This window comes from Andrena cerasifolii, chromosome 3, assembly GCF_050908995.1.
Source record: "Andrena cerasifolii isolate SP2316 chromosome 3, iyAndCera1_principal, whole genome shotgun sequence".
Taxonomy (NCBI): domain Eukaryota; kingdom Metazoa; phylum Arthropoda; class Insecta; order Hymenoptera; family Andrenidae; genus Andrena; species Andrena cerasifolii.
The window spans coordinates 10,674,072-10,691,180 of record NC_135120.1 but is presented as its reverse complement, the minus strand read 5'-3'; the positions used below and the strand labels follow the sequence as shown (position 1 = coordinate 10,691,180).

General features: G+C 47.9%; 1 protein-coding gene across 1 annotated transcript in view; it reads left to right on the top strand.

Moving 5' to 3' along the window:
- The first annotated feature begins 2,114 nt into the window (after positions 1-2,114).
- Positions 2,115-17,109, top strand: part of LOC143367193 (uncharacterized) — a 32,568-nt gene continuing 17,573 nt past the window's right edge. The window contains 1 exon segment of the mRNA XM_076808818.1: positions 2,115-2,727. Within this exon segment, the coding sequence (XP_076664933.1) occupies positions 2,707-2,727 (21 nt within the window). The 5' untranslated portion in view covers positions 2,115-2,706.

The following is a 17,109-nucleotide window of genomic DNA, read 5'->3' as shown; positions in this document are numbered from 1 at the left end:
CTCCGAAGACACCAGACATCTTAGTTTCCTCGTTAGCCTCGGCACTCGAATAATCGTTGTTTCCACGGGTTTCAACCTACCGGCATTATGCATCGGCTAATAACGATTTCGATACTCGCCCTCCGCTCCTCGAGTGGGCCACTCTCGCGCGGAGGGGTTGTTTCGATTTTACGTCGAGGAGCAGTGGAACCGGCTCGTAGGTAATTAGCTCGCGGCCCCGAGTCTGGCTGAAGCAGCTCCTGCAGGGAATGTCCGCCGCGCCGTCTCCAAGTAAAACAATCCCCGTCGCTTTAATTCCCTCGTCCGTGGTCACTTCCGGGGGTGGGTTGCTCGCGGGGGGCGGCAGGGCAGTAACAATGGCGGTTTCGTCGTCTTTATTTCGCTTTTTCCGACCGAGTCCCCTGTTCCAGAGGGGACCTCCTCCCGTCGATTCCTCGGGAGGAGTTTCCGTCTCCCCAGGAGTTCCGCGGGATCGCACAAAGAGACCGTCCAGAGAATTCAGCCGCCAGAAACGGTATCGCGGCAACACTGGCCTCGTTTCCTGGACAAAGACGGTAGTTTTGCCAGTAGTCTGTCCCCGCCTCCTGGATTCCGTCGCGGAATTTCAAGACCGACGGATCCGACGCTCGCGGGCCTGAATATTATCCGCTCCCATGGACGAGCTGTCGTCGACGTACGCGGTTAATGATCTTTTCCTTCCCCTTAACGCAGAGCACGCGGGAAGCGAGGGGAGTCCGTGATTATTTTCAGTGAGGGTGGTACGGATTGCGAGCACTCGAGATCTGTAATAGAGTCTGGGTGAACGAAGCTTCAGAAAGTTTTGTAGCGCTGTCTTGCGAGGTAGGGTATAGAAATGAATATTTTATTTAGAGAGCACGCGCTGCGTACGGGCACTTGGAAACGTCATCCGTTCTCGCAAGAAGAGTCGCGGAAGTGGGTAGAAGTTTGTTACTGGAGTAATGGATCTTCTTCCCAGCGATGTACCGTTCGCTCCTATTGAATACCTTTGGGTACCTTAAGCAATTAATACCTTGGAATCTTTCCGTGCATCATTGAATAAGGAGCGGTTGAAAAGAAGGTAAAAGTACTCTGTCCCCCTTAGAACCTGTTAGAAACGTAATCGCTTTCGAGCCTTCCCGATACTCGAAAGAATAATTCTCCTCGTTCGGAATCCTCTCAGGGCACAAGCGTCCTCCCTCAAAGCGCTTGGGTAAGAACGGTTCCTTGGAGAATCTTCTTTCGCGGAGTAATTCCTCTTCTTCCCCCGAAGAATGTCTCATCCTCTCGCGAGAGATTCTGTCAGAGGATGCGCTATTCCCACAAAACGCCCTTCCGAAGTACAATTTCCTCGATGCCTCCCAGCAAGTCAATGCAATAGATGATGCAAGTCGAAATGAAAGGGAGAGCGGCACGAGGAGTGCAACAAGATAAACTTCATGGTTGACAAATGGTATACCAAGAGATTCTTTGCGAGGATTTTGCAAGTTCGGAAAGGAGGAGAGTGTATGCGACGAATCTGTCACGTGAATCAAATAAAATGCTCCTATGCACAAGATGGAAAGATAGCAGCAACATTCCTGAGGACCAACATCTGAATCCCCGAGTACACCCACGTAAACATGTGCTTGCAGCTCACACGATCTTGTAATGAATGAAAGACACATTTGGTACCTGTCAGTCTGAAGGGTTTCGTTTCCTTGCGTTTCCGCAACGTGTCTCGAGCACTAGGGGCCATCCCTGCAACCAATAGATTCCACGTGGAACCCGGAGCTAACTCGATAACAGTCTCCCGGCTCGATAAGACATCATCGAGGAGGCTCCTTGGTAAGCTATCAGCTTAGCAGGGGCTACCCTCGCCCGTTGCCCGTAAATCTCGGCGCAGGTTCGCCCTCGGGGGGCCGTGCTCCCTCGGAAGGCCGCGGCGCGCTCGCGGCATCCTGGGCTTGGGTGGGCACGGAAGCGTTCGCGCCTCGCGGAGGCAGCACGGCCGGTGCGGAGAGGACGCAAAGCAAAAGCTATTCTTAAAATAGGGCTCGACTGAACGGAGAAGCGAATGAACGAGAGAAGCCGATACGCGAGGCGGAGCGAGAGGACCGCTCGGGCGGCTGTCGTTCCCGACGGACAGACGAGGAGGAGAGACAGCCGTCGAAACGGGAGCGAAGGGAAGAGAAGAGGCGAGACGAGGCGAGAAGAACGGAGAAAGAGAGGGAGGACGGCGTTCCTCGCGGGTCGCCGGCTCTTCAGGGTCCGAGCTTCGTCCGAAACGAAGCGCCTCCGTAGCGCTCTCCTCCTTCTTCTCTTATGAGACCGTGCCGCCGGGGACGACGCCTCGTCGAACCGTTCGTTCTTCGATCGGTTCGCCACGTTTGACCTCCACGATCTTCTCTCCGATCCCCCTGTACTTTCTCCTCGTCCTGCTCCTCCGCATCCCCCCGTCGGCGCTCGTCTCGCTCGCTCTCCTTTCGTTTCGTTTCGTTTCGGTTTCGAGCGGTGCCGCGGCGCGGGCGAAACGAACCGTGGTGCTAGTCCAGGTGGTGGTGTCAGTGTTGGTGCTGGTGGTGGTTCGGTGGTGTCCATGGTTGTGGGTGTCGGTGGTTGATGGTGGTTGATGGTGGTTGGTGATCCCGGCTGGAGCACGAGGCCAGAGGCGCTCTCTGCACTTAGGGTCCTTTCGCTTTCGCGCCAGGAGGGCTGCTTCGCTGCGTCATGGCGTCCTACAGGAGCTACGTAAGTGTCCGAGGGACCGCGTTGTAGATCACGACCAACGTCTAGCCTGGACACGCGTGGGGAGTGAAAGACCCGATCGACGAGGCGACCAGGAGCTGGTGATTTTATAGAGCCACACTTGCGACTCGCTAATTGGGACTCGTCGCGTGGCGTCTTCATTAAATCGACGCGGAACGGTAAACTTATAATTGACGCTGGTGTCAGGATGGGAAGCATTCTCGAGGACACGCCGCTTAAAAAGAAGCAGGAGAACGGTCTCCGTATATACCACGGCGAAACGTGTCCTCATGATTTTGTCGAGCATTCGGATAGTTCAAAGGAAACAGCCCTCCAGCGGAGCACAGTCCCTTTGCTCCACTTCACTCCACCCTGATACTCGAACACGTCCTTTTATCGCGTTATAATTGCCAGCAGCCAATCGATCACACCCCAGACACTTATCGCATGGATTTGTAGGAGAACTCTTTCAGATATTAATCTGCACTGTCTACATTAGTAAACACTCGCGTCACGCCTACACCACAAATGAGCCATTAAGAGGAAAAACGGACTAACCCACATTGAAAAAAGAATAATTTTTCCTACTTTATATGATTACTATAACCTGTTGGAATTGCTAGAAGTACTTCTCTAGAGTTGAAATTAATACCACAGTATAAACACAAATATATTTTATTATATAGTTCTTAAATCAACACGCAGTGTAGCCACGGATCAGTATGAATGGTAAAAGATAGTTGTATACAAGAAAACCATTAACCAGCAAGAACACAATACGCACAGTCTGATCACATTTCGTAGACTGTCTTTGTCGACGCTGTTCGTCCCAGCCAAGCCTCTCCACCTGCCTTTTCCAGAATAGAGAAAAAAGCCCCTTAGGCCTAAAGCCTAACGGTGACAATCGTTGAACTCCAAGAGGAATATATTATTGCTACTAACTCAATTTCGCAAAAAATGTGGGTTAGTCCGTTTCTGCTCTGAATGTCTCAAATTATGATTCTACAATACTTCTTGAGGAGGTCATCTCGGGTCCAACTTATCATCCTCGATTGAATTTCTCTTGCTTTCTCTAGGTAAGCTCTTTCTCCGTAGGCATCAGCTAGATTAGCTAGGTCCCCAACAGGCTTTTTCTACCTCACGGTGAAATTAGCACAGAGGCGCAGCGGATTGCACAAAGCATCCAGCAAAATGTGTTTTTCATCAGCGGTTCAGGCAGCAAGAAAAATCGTCGTTACCGTCAGCTTTCAGCTCGGATAAGCGTAACTCTTGTTCGTCCGATAGAATCGACGTCGCCGGCGATATTTAACCACGTGCGCCCGGCAAGAGTGCATCGCGAGAGGCACGGTCGAGCCAGCGCGTAATGGACGCCGACGATTTGCATTCGTATGCAACGGCGTGCGAAGTGACACTAGCCGCGCGCTATCTCGCATCTCGGATACGAGAGCACCGCGTCGTGCACAGGGCTGACGTTGTTTCGCCTTATCACGAAAAAAAAAACCGCCGCCTAACAAGTGGCTGCCGATAAAGGATCTAACGCCGCCTGGTCGATCGGACATAATAGTTTACGCCTGTTATTCAGGTCCGTCGCGACGCTGTTGCTCTACTTCGCCTTTAATTGTACGAGTGCTGAGGAGCGTTCCGCGTTCATTGGGCTTCGCGCTGCTGTTATTGATATTATTAACCCACGCGATGCTGTGCTTGGAGAAGAGGATCTTTTAACTTCTCTTTCGAAGTATACGGACTGAATGAATTGTGCGTAGGTAATGGGGATGCATTCTGAAAATGGGGTCCTGTTGCGCTCCTTATTTGGATAGCTACTGTGGTCATCTATGTGCATACAGAATTTACCTACTGATATTCTACTGTAAGATTAGCATATTCGGATATAAGTACACGCAGAGTCCGAAGATGCATCGATACTGAAAAAGAATAAAGTGAATGTCCTAATTTTTGCTCATTTAAGAGGTTACTCGTCATAAAGAAGGTGTAAAAAATTTGTTAGTGATCAAAATTTGCAGAGTAAGTGATTAATTGTTTGATAATAAATCAACCAATTGAAAAACTATTTAAGAAAGATATTTCAAGATTGTTAACTGTTAGTAATTTGTAATTAAATATATAATCCTCTAAATGTCCGTATTTCTGCTCATGAAATATATAATTATTTTGTTGCAACTGTAGTACAAACGTAACGCATATAATAATACAAAAAATACGAAATGATCAGAAATGGGGACATGAGCAGAAATTGGGACATTCACCTTAGTAGGATATTAGAATCGATCAGTCGAAACTGCCAGGTTCCAACTAGTGAGTGTCTTAGAAACTGCAACCATTGCCAAGCTTACCGTAGCAAATAACAATCGCGTCAATTGCACGCGTACTCAATCGTTTAGTTCGATTCAGCGCAGCAAGAATTTACGTTATTCCAGAGGTTGCAGTGGCACGTTTGAAGCGCCGTTCGCGACATTATCTCGCTGTGTCGAAGAAAAGCGTGCGCTACAAATGAGTATCTCTGGCGGATCTCGTTCCTTCGTCACAGCGTCGCGCATAATCCGAACGCGGACTGCTCACTCGGTGCAATTATGCAATGTAAATGAAGTCCATTAGCGTTATCGCCCAAAGACTGCCGCCTCTGTCTCTTGCGAGCTGCTGTTTACAAAATACTGAGAATTTAAGATATCTCTGCGATGTAACCACAACGGTGACGCGCTGCTCCCTTGCCTTCGTGTTACACGTAACCGAGCACACTGGCCTTCCTCGCTACATCGCTGAAATCCTACCTTCATTAGCCACCCCGTTCCCTCCTAGCTTGACTTCGGAAATCCTTGTGCAGCAGCCAAGCCGCGGTTAATCAAATATCAAACAAATGTCAATGAATAATTGATCTGAAACTCGATCCACAAAATAGCATAACTAACATAATAAATGCAGTGGGTAAATTCATCAATAATAAGCCACACAAAGTGTGAAGATAAATCTTAACAGACATAGCCCTTACACTAACCGTTAAAAAACGCTTTTCAACGGTTAAAAAACGCTTTTCAACGGTTAGTATCTGAAAAGATACTCAGTTATTCAGTGGAAAACTGTTTACAAAGATTCATAGTTTAATAGCGCCACTAATTTCTATGTACGCCAGTGCTATCTGCTATTATACGTGGCCCACAGTAGGGAACCGAGCGGCTGCAGTAGATAAGGGCCAGTCCATGGCCAGACAGTGCCCAAGCCCGAAACGCGAGGCAACATGTCCGATAATAATATAGTTCGGTTGGTAGCGGCGCGGGGAGGTAGTAAACATTTACTCAAGAGCTGGTACTGGCCGGCTACAGAGCACGAATCCCGACTGTGCACCTCTCGGAAACGCGCCCATACGACGGCCTCAGGTCGCCCTGTATCCGCGGCCAGCAAAATTAGCCTGGGCCTTTCCCAGACGACGTCTGCCTGGCGGCGGTGTGCTCGTATAAACCCTTCCTTCTGCCTATGCCACGAATACGCGCACCCGCGTCGCAGATCGCTGCCGACCACGTACGATTTACGATGTACAGGGTGGTTGCATTAGCCTCGCCTTATCAGTGCGGGGTATTCGTTTTGCAAGCGACAGGTATGTACCACATACCTACGTCCCAAGAAATGGGAGCATGGAAAACCATTTTTTTTAGGGAATAGGGTGACCAACTTTTTCTAGATAGTAAAGCTAGAGCTATAGTTTTTGACAAAGTAATATGAGATTTTGATTGTAAGAAATAGGGAAGCTCGTATGCGCTTGCATTTCTTTCACGAGCTTGTCGTTTATAAAGAGAACGTTCGGTTTCGAGCACCCTCTGCACCGGGTGTAGAGTTTCAAACAGAGCGGACGGACCGACCGATCGGCTGTCGAGCCTTTCCATTGGGGATATTCACGGCGAAGCCCGATAAAAGATATCTCAGGCAGCTTTAAGAAAGCTCTCGAGGGAACGGAGTTTTGCCTCCGTCGAATAGGGTTCTTTAGAGACGACTGCGCCGGGGGATGGGCTAGGGGGTGTAGGGTATCTTCGTTGCCGTGGCCTTTCGGGCGCGAGAAGAGCTCAGAAAGGATTTCTGCGGACGGGTGAATCTTAATACCCGGCGCGATGGTGGTTTTGGTTTCGTACGTGCTCGCTGCTGAATCGTATCTGCGGACACACGGTGGCGCGGTCGAGTTTATCGAGTACTGTTTCGATCAGGAGGATTTGTATACTAATTTGGCTTCCTGGGTGTGCTAGATTCTAATCTGGTAATGCTCTTTTCGCTTCCCGAAATTCACTGGGCTCACCCCTTTCTTGTGGATGCAAGTAGTTGGATTTGATGAGATTACTGGAAGTTGAAGTTCTAATACAGCTATTCGATTGCGTTGGCTACGACATTAAATTATTTTTGTATTAGTTTCGAATACATTATTCCATTTTGAAATGACGGAAACGACTTTCACCCAATTTTGATATGCTTCCAAGGTGCGTAATTCAAACGTGAGTATATATCAAGTTTCATTCGAACGAATCTGACACTTACCGTGCTGCGCGCTATGAATTGATAAAACGGGATGAGGAATAAAGGAGATGCTTTGTTGTTTGCATCAAAAGCTCTAATTTTAGCGGAAGAAACGTCATTCGCGGCATTTCGCTCGGTTTCAGCTGGGCCTATTCGAAGCGCGCGAGTGATCCACTCAACTTTCTTATTTAAGGCTGACATTTGATCACGCACGCTGCCCTCAGTGGAATTATTTTACGTAATAACGACAATTTCGTCGATCGTTGGATCTCGGTAGCGGGCTAGAGTAAACGATGCGAGGTACGTCGGCGAGGAGCGATGATAAATTTAGCCGGGTGCAACGTGTTTGCGTTCCACTTCCTAGACGCGAAATCGAACAAGTTGGTCTTTAAGGTCGCGGAGCGACATCTTCTTGCGGTGAAGTTCGTGCAAACTGAGACATCTGTCGAGCACGCTGGCGTCCTCGAATTCTGTAAATATTCCACTTAATTTCAATCCTCCCCGTCAAGAACTTCTGTCGGCACGTCGACAACATCCGCAGGATCGTTTCAGGGTACATTAAGGGGTCATGCTCAGTCAGGAGGCCGAAAGAAAGGGTGGTCTTCGGAAATTTTTTACTCAAAAGCTATAACACATTTCTCAAAAAATCTTTTTTCCTTTTAAGGATTGCACCTAGTACCGTGCATCGTATTTTTTTTTATTTAAAAATATTTATCAATAACTGAGTTATTGTGTATCACTCGATGGTTCTCTAAAAAAAGGCTTCTGCGGTGACCACTGCTGCTCGAAAGTCGATCATCTAAAATAAAAAATTCAAAAGAATTTACTTAGTATGTTATATTATCTAGTATTTGAACGAAGGATTTTTTTTATCCGATGCTTAGTTTTCTTTTAATTGACGAAAATCAGGCAAGATTTATGATAACATTGAAACTTTTACTTTAAACATCAGCCATTTTTTCCCAAATCAATATTTAGAAAAAACCTTCGTTCAAATACTAGACAATACCATATAATAAGTAAATTCTTCTGAATTTTTTCTGATTGAAGCCTTTTTTAGAGAACGTTCGAGTGATGGACAATAACTTAGTTATTGCTAAATATTTTTAAAATAAAAAATTACGATGTACAGTACTAGATGCAATCGTTGAAAGGGTATTTACTACCTAAATCTTCTTTGCTTTTCGATTTTAGATAACTCAGAATAACGTTGGTCACCGCGAAATGTATTTCTAAAAACAGCTTCCGGGAAATCAGTTGCAATTTTGCAATAAATACTTTTACACCAAAACATAATACAATAACCTGTCTCCATCTGAATACAAAAACCTTTCCATAAAAATATGCATGTACTTTCTGAAATGAATGCCCAAAGAATCGTTCTTTTTCTGACCTTACTGCGGCAACCCCTTAAATTCATCGAGCTGTTACATCCCTATCTTCGATCCGCTGCACTTTGCGCAAGGGTGACTTGGAAGTGACATCGTTGTATCTGTGTGAAACCCTTTAAAATGTTTTAAAAATGACTTGAAAATACAGTCGCCGCACGTTGCTCTGCATTTTAAACAAATTGACTCCGTTATTATCCCATACGAAGCACGAGGATAGAACGACTTTTCCACAGGCGACGACGGCAACGGGGGTCCCCTTAAGTTACAAGAAACACCGGAAACAGGGAGGTGTTCGAGGCGTGTTCCTCGACGTTGGCCCCTCGCCCCCTCGAGTACCGATAAATCTCGCGAATCTCTGGGGGAAAGGGTGGCGAGAAGAAGCTCGAGCGAGAAAGAACCGACTAATCGTATCGCGTTAAAACGTGACACCCCGCGACGGTAATATATCCCCTTAAAAGCTCGCTGGCTCCAGCATAAAAATACACAGCACCCTCGAACGCACCTATTTATTCGCGGGCATTCGGGATAAAAACCGAACGATTAACCACGGCGAGAAAGAGCGGTGGAACACCGTCGTCATCGAGGGGTGGGAAATCACGGATGGCGCGTGTAATATCGCTCGTTAATAAGTTTCTTTGAAAAGGCAGCCACGCGCCCTGGCGAAGTTGCCAGGGCTTGAGGAGGGATTAAACATTCGAGGGAGTAGGCGACGTGGCTGTGGGACACGTCGAAGCCAACCAAGAGGGACAGAGGGGCGGGAATGAGGGTCGAAGGGGGCGAGGGAAGAGGAGAAGATATAGAAAAAGATTTAACGGCTCTCGTGAATATTTCACGACGAGTTGTTGCCACGGCAAAACGTCGACAGGGGGCGATTTAATTGAGCGTATTCCTCTTACCCTCTCGACGCCGCGCGCAAGACCATCCGAGGATCCGAGGAGCGCCGACTGGAAATGCATATGCATCTCGTGCACCGCTGCTGCGCAACCGATGCAGACGTCTCTGAATAGACGAACTCTCGCGGTTCTCTAATCGTTTCGATGTTTCGCGTATTTCTCTTTTGTGCCACTGGGTATTTATACGTTTGTGCTCGTTTCATTGGGGGTTTTGTGGCCTTTGAAGGCCTCTTCGTGGATCGTTGACGATAATGCACTCGTCGTCGCTCTTTCCCGAGTATTTCGTGCCACTGCGTTTCGTCGTTTTCGCGCGGGTGAGGGGGATAAAAAGTCCCCGCTTCTTCTCGGCGCGCGGCAATTCAATATTGCGCGACCGTCTCCAGCGAGTGTCAACAAGTTCGCTGTGCAATTATTTATTCAGAAACGCGATCGCGTGTGGTCTGAAATAGATCTAGCCCCGCGCACGGGGCTGCTTCTGTTTACACGAGTGTTTTGGCCAACGACAGCACGATAAACAAGTGCAATCGTTTCTCTACTTTAATGAAACATTTTCACAAAACCAACGAGGCCAACGTAATCTTCTTTCCCAACAGGAAGCATTCGCCCGAGTGCTCTCGTTACACTCCACCGGCAGATTAATTTAATAATCGAAGCTAGCGCTAGTCAACGATAGGTGGAGAATTTATGCCCCTTAATAGATCGCGCTTTCCTCAAACGAACTACATTACTGCAGTGGGAATGGCGATTCCGTGGATCGGTTGAGCAAATCTCGAAGGCGGACGATCGCCCCCCTAGAATTGTAGACACCAGCCCGGGCTGGCTGGGCTGTTTAAGCGTTTAAACAGCCCGCGACAAATTGCGCGTTAATAGCAGTAGGGGCTGGTGATAAAAGCAGCATCGTGATAATGCCCGGGCTTTTCATCGCGCCATGCTGCCCGACAATAAATTATGTTCGCCGAGAGGCTAGCCGGTATTTGGTCAGTGCTTTGTGCTCGCGTTGGACGCCGACGATGCATAACCGACTAACGAATCGCGGGTGGCGTCCACATTTGACGCTTCGACGCTGCCATCGGATACAGGTGTTTCCGATAGCTGGGCGGAGGTCCGATCCGATCCCACATTTTACACCCTGTCGTCCCGCGAGCCGTGCAACTCGCTGGGAACAGTATGCTTAGCACGGCCGCGGGGAAAATGTTTCAATTCGGTCGGAACGTTCGTCGGCGTTCAGTAGTCTTGAAAATGCTGTTATTCATCGTCCCTCCGTTTCGGGATTGTAACACGTTTCGTCGAGGAACGTGGAAAATAGGAGGCCACGTTCAGTCGGGAAGGTGTCATCCTTAAGGGGACTAGGCAGTCGAAAAATCGATTTTTTATTGCATTTTCCGAAAGTACTATCTTTTCTCAATAAAATGCCGCTTGGTTTGTAGTAAAATTCGCAAAATTGTAGATTTGGCAGCTAAAAACGTGAAGCGGCAACCTATAGCGTCGCCTTTACCCAGAAACTTTAAACGCGTTTTCCTCGAATATTTGTTACTCCTCATTTTTCTCCTGATCGCGAACGAATTGAGGTTTTGCACGGGAAGCATCGAGTTTAAATCTGCCTGTATGAAAATATTTGAAAACGCGCGCAACGGCGGTATTCTAGAAAATATGGTTTTCTCCTTCTTCGGTTCGCCCGTTGCTTCGTTGATCGCCCTATCTCCGCCCCTCCTCGTGCACGTATAGCGCAGTAACAGAGAGAATATGCGCGTGAATACTCCAGAGGGAGCATGGACGTAGACCTCGCGGCTATATTTAAACGGGCTCGTAGACACCGCCTTGACTTTCTTTTTTCCACCGACGATGGAACAGAGAAGCATCTGGGCTCTCGGTTTTGAAAAACTGCGGAGCCACGGCAGCCTGCGCTTTCCCCGAGCTCGGGGGATCCTGAAAATTCCGCGCAGCAAAACGTGTCGTGATTTTCCCAGTGTCCGCGCAACACTCTCCGTTAAAATCGTTCCTATAACGAAGCAGCTCCTTTCGTTTCCACTGATTATTGCCGAACAGATTCGCCTCCGTCAGCCATTATTACGGAGCCATTCGCGTGATAAAATTACCGAGTCACTCTACATAATTAATGGTCATTCCTCGCGTTAAAGCGTAATCGCTGAATGCATACCAGCAACCTGTCCTCCACTTAATTCACCAATTAATAATCCACAGTCTGATACAGCACATTCGAAGCAACGCGTCGCAGGGGAAAGACTCACTTATTAACGATCGATGGCAAGCGAAAATTCAAGCGAATTAAACCGTAGGGCGTGGGTGTAATGGAAAACATAGAAAGCACCGGCAGTATTTTTCCCAACAATGATTACGCGTGTTTCGTCCATGGAGGGTTAATATTCGACAAACTCGGGGGGCGCACAGCCAGTCGCGACGCGTTTTTGTGAAATTGAATTCAGACAGAATGCAGTGTACAGTGCACGCTGGCTGGCCGATGGAACAAACCCATGAAAATCGTGGCAAAAGAACGCTGGCGCGAGGCAGTCGAACGTCGCTGTCTTGTTAGTGCGACGACCAATATTTGCCGTCAGAAACGACAACAACGCGGCCCGCAAACACAGCTGATCTCGCGGATCAATTGTCTGCATTGAAATCAATTTTGAGGTTCGACCCGGCTACAGGACCGCCTATCGCGCGATGTCAGTGAACCCCGCTAACGAATCATGGTTTCTCCCATGACAGGCTTTTCGTTTGCGTACGCAACGATTAACAGTGTATATTGTTCTACGGATGCTGACGTGCTCTTTTATCTATGACGATTGTTACGTAGCTTGTATGAAACGCTGTTAAAAGTTTAATCAGGAAAAGTGAGACTTCCTTTGAAATACCTCCGTTTATTTCGATGTTCCTTAATGTTATTTTCGATATACAGAGAAACGGAAAACGGAGGGAGGCACCCTAGGAAAATATAAATCGAAACGGTTGAATGTATTTCGGTCGCTGTAGCGTATATACGAAGCTTCGCGACCGAGCTAGGCTTGATATGTTATTGAGAACACGTGCACTCGGCTAACTCAATTTATTTAATGGATCTCGTTATGGATTTCTACCGTGTCTGCGTACAATGTAGAAAAGATCGCAGGGCTTGCGTAAGCCGAGGAAATGTGACTTAACCAAACGTTCCTTTTCGCATCTGCAATCTTCTGATGGTCCAGTGGCGCTGGATTCTTTTCACTTGAAACATCACCTTCGACTAGTCTCTCCACTATTGTTCAGCAGAGGCTCTGAATCTCAACAGAGCAGATCCAAGCGCATCCCTCTTCAGCCACATGTTGACCGCAGTGGTAAGTTTCATTCAAAGCTTCCATCGCGGAATAACTACTGCTGCTGTTCTGTCGCGAGATACAGATAGCTCGTTGGTAATAGATTTGAAGAGAAATAGCTCGTGGTAGAAGCCACCCGTGACACGGCGAGGTAAAGAAGCTTGAGAAATTGGCAGAGCACCACGAATCAGTTCGGGTACGTTGCTCTCGCATCGTCCTACCGAAATTCGAGCCGGCCACTTTCTATCCGCTAACATCCCGTTTTGATGGAACACGACACCCGCGTCACGGCGCTGGCAAATTTGCGATGCACAGAGCAGTCGTGTCTGTTGATCTTCCTCGGAAGGAGGAGACAAATGTTGATCTCTCTCGCAACATCCCCTCGGCGAAACGGCGATGGGACATTTTTTGCGGGCCCTATCGGACGAAGAGTTGCAGAGAATTTGTAGCTTTTTCATGGCCAGCGATGCGCTTCCCTTCGCTGACATTTCTACGAAATCGTGTAGAAGTTGTAGGCTGCTGGTTGCGGATTTGCTATCCCAGTCGATCGCGAATGTCACTTAAATAAAGAGAACTAGTATTTAAATAAAAATTTTGTTTCGAATTTGCATTCAGCATCGAGTCTCAGGAAAGATGACGGAGGAAACGTGTCGCTGTAAATATACAATGACGATAATAACCGTTGATGCATACCTCTCTTTATAAATATCGACTCGGTGATGCAGAGTGACGTAAAAGTGTGGAGGTCAGTTGGAGTGGCTTCAACTCGACTCGAGGGATTTATGGCCGGGGATTTGTTCCTGGTTGATAAGATCTAAAGAGCAAGACGCTAGGAAACCCTCTGCGGGAACTTGTTCCTTGTTGCTTTTCTAAATTAAATCATTCATCTGAATTTTGCAGTATGAACAAATCAGTTGTTATTACGGTCAGATTGCCAAAACAGTTGAAGCAGGCAACTCTGGAGCAAAGAGAGAAAATACTTCCACGAACAGTCGCAGCAGTTGTTTTAGAAATCAGGAAACTTTTTGCCATTCTTGCACACTTTCACTTCTCCCCCTTGGTTCTTTTGCTGTGACTGGTTTTATTTCTGCCCTTTTTTCTTTCAACTTCGTTTCTTGCCCCTTATCGCGCCTTCCCTCCTTTACTAGCCTCCCCTCTGACGCAGGAACGCCATAATCCGCAGCGTCGGGAAATTTTCGTTCTCGAGAGGTAGATTGCCAGCTATCTCTTCATCTTTGGAGTGGCCTCTCAAGTGGACAGGTCCCCCGATGGCTTTCCCTCGAGTGCGACGCGCCGTATTTGCAAATTGCCCATTCCACGCGCGCGGCAGCGCCAGAATTTTCTTCGGCCATCCCCCCTGACGTATGATTCCTCCGCGAAGCAACAGCGAAGGTAATCGCTGCGTGACTAACGCGACTTCCGCGGCGCAACGAGGGTGGGCGCATTAGGGGTAAATAAGTGAACGTCTCCCAGGTGAACTCGGGAGGAGCGCCGACTAGAAATATTACAGGACGTTAAACGTTACGGCGTGCAAAGTTGAAAACGTCGCGCTAGGAAGCAGACGAAACTTCCTTCGTCTCGCAACGGCTAAATAATTCAGCGACGGAATGCGAACTGGAAACGTCGGACAGCTTTAAATATTGAGCCGCGGGAAGTAGAAAGCGCCGCGCCGTAAAACAGGGCAGGCGGAATTCCTCGTTCTGTGTGATCTATTATTTGCGAGCGGCACCCGATGGAGAAAAATTAGGGGGTATTAACCGTGAAAGCAGACGAACCGCGATCAGACTCCAGTTCCTGTAAATGCCTCCCTCTTCCTCCAGACACTGGGATGGCAAGCTTCAGAATTTGGAATTCCGTGACAGGCTCGCCATGCCTGAGCAGGTATTCTAACAATTCCAAAATGGGAATGCGCAATGAAGATCGACAGGGGTGGTTTTAATCCGTTTGACTTTCGACTCTCGACAGAGCTGGTTAGACAGGACTTCGATCAATATTCCAATAGCTCTGAAATGGAAGAAGGTAATGAATATTGATTCGCCGAGGCATCGTAGCGCGATCGGCGTCGCGGCCAGGCGATTTATCGGCCGGCAGCAGCGTCGAGAGGCTCGCTGTCTCCGATACCGGACCCGGAGACTTGGCCCGCAACTTCCGGCAACTTATACGGCATCGGAAGTTTTCCAATTACGCAGCGAAGCCGTTGCTGTTTCCCGCCGAAGCGTTTAGTTCTTGACATTCTCCTGTCGCCGCCTCCACCGTGCAGGAGCTTATTCATTCAAAGACTTTTACGCCGGGATCTCCAGGAACTTCATTAAATATCCCCGGCTTTCGATTGCTCGCCGCGCGCGACCTGCGCCTCGAATTGGACGCATCGCGATCGACCTATTCAATTAGGAATAACGAGCCTGCACAGCAATAATACGCGCGCGCACGCGCTGAAAAGATGAAGCGTTACTCTCGATTACTTCGCGACGCGGATGGTTCGATAAATAAATTCATGAGAATTCACGTGCTTTGATAGTAACGGTCTTTGCGTTTTATGCGTCGTTGGTTATTCATAAGGATGGCACACGGCACTTGTTGTTCTCGTTCTCTTCGACCATATATTCGTGGCGAAACTTTTCGACGACTTATTATTTAGCAACAGAGATAAACTAGCGCTTTTGCTCTTCCTTCGTACTGCAAGTTGTGGCTAGACAGTGCAACCAGAAGCGATGGTTACGCAATGGTATGGACAGACGAACCAGGAAGTGAAATTGCCGGTATACATAGTTCTTGCCAAAAATTCGGTTAGCGAATGTCATTCGGGATTCACTTTCGACATACACAAATCGAGATACTGAAAAACTTGGCCGTCGCCCAACGCGTGAAACGTGGAATAACAGCCAGTGGAAATGGATCGTCGAACCTGCCTAATCGACATTTTGTAAGATAAACACGAACGAACATTATCGTCCATCCCCCCCCGGCGATTATTCGTTTCGCGACTTTCTCCGACGAGGAAATAGAAAATCGATGGTAACCGAGTGCAGCTGTCGCACTGTTCCCGCATTTCCTTTCTATCGATAGTTTGCACGTTCGACGGTGCCTCGCCCTTCGTTCAAATCCATTAGAAACTAATATTAATCATTCTAAATTCTACGATCGAATTTTCCGGAACAGTAAAAAAGCCTGTTGCTCGTCGGAAACCAGCTGGAAAACGCTGCATTCTCTTTATATTTGAAAGCCGAGCAACAACGCTTAGGGGTGCATCCACGAAAAGCCATTAAGAACTGTAAAACAATTTTGTCGTGGCGGTTAAGAGAAAAATGAAAAGGGCGCCCGCGTATTTTCACTGAACGAATAATACCCCGGGGAGAATGAAATTTCCTGCCTTCCGGATCCCATTTCCGCGATGTTCTCGCCGTCGTAAAACGAGGCATTACTTTCGACGTATTAATCCGCGCGGCCGGAATCCACGCTGGAATCTCCGGGCGGAATCATTTCCGCAACGACGTCACGGAAATTCTCGATCCACGGCGGGGCCGCCTCTCCCGTTAAATATACGACAAATTACAGCCGCGTTCTTCTCGCCCGCGAAAGAAAGAGAGCATAGGGGTAACGGAATCGTGTTTCCAAAGGGGGGAAAGTTACGGCTCGTTACCTTTAATGAAACGTCAGGGGCTCGGGAGGGTCGAGGACGAAGCGGAAAGTCGTAAAAGACATCGTCTTTTATTTCCATATTCCCCGAATCTGACTATTTTCGTGAGTCACGCGCCGTCATCGGTCACGGTGTATCGTCGTCACGTTCTTCGTCACGTGACAGAATTCGCCTGGCACTTTATATTCGTCCTGCGGATCAAACGCCAGCTTTGTCTGGAATTGTCACTATACAGATTCTCGAATTGATGCGCCTTTATTTCAAGAAGAATGAGTATGAAAATTTTGCCTGCTTTGGGAGTTTTAATCAGTTTCGGATTCCACGTTTGTTTCAAACCGGAGAATTCTGTTTTGAGGGCTTCTTCCACGCAGTGCTGCGTTCTATGAATATTCATGGGATAGAATATCGACCCGTTTTTCTTCCATTTCCATACAGCTTTAATAAAGCGAATCAGATCGTCGCAAAATGGTGTTTTATGCAAGCTGCACACATCTGATTTTTTTAACGTGCATTACTTTTGCGTTGCCGGGATTACGGTTCAAGCAAAAGGGGTACACGGACGTCGGTCGTCGCAAACAAGTGTACATCGCCTAATTTAATTTATAGTACTTCAAACCGCAATTACGTTACCATCGTCGCACGTT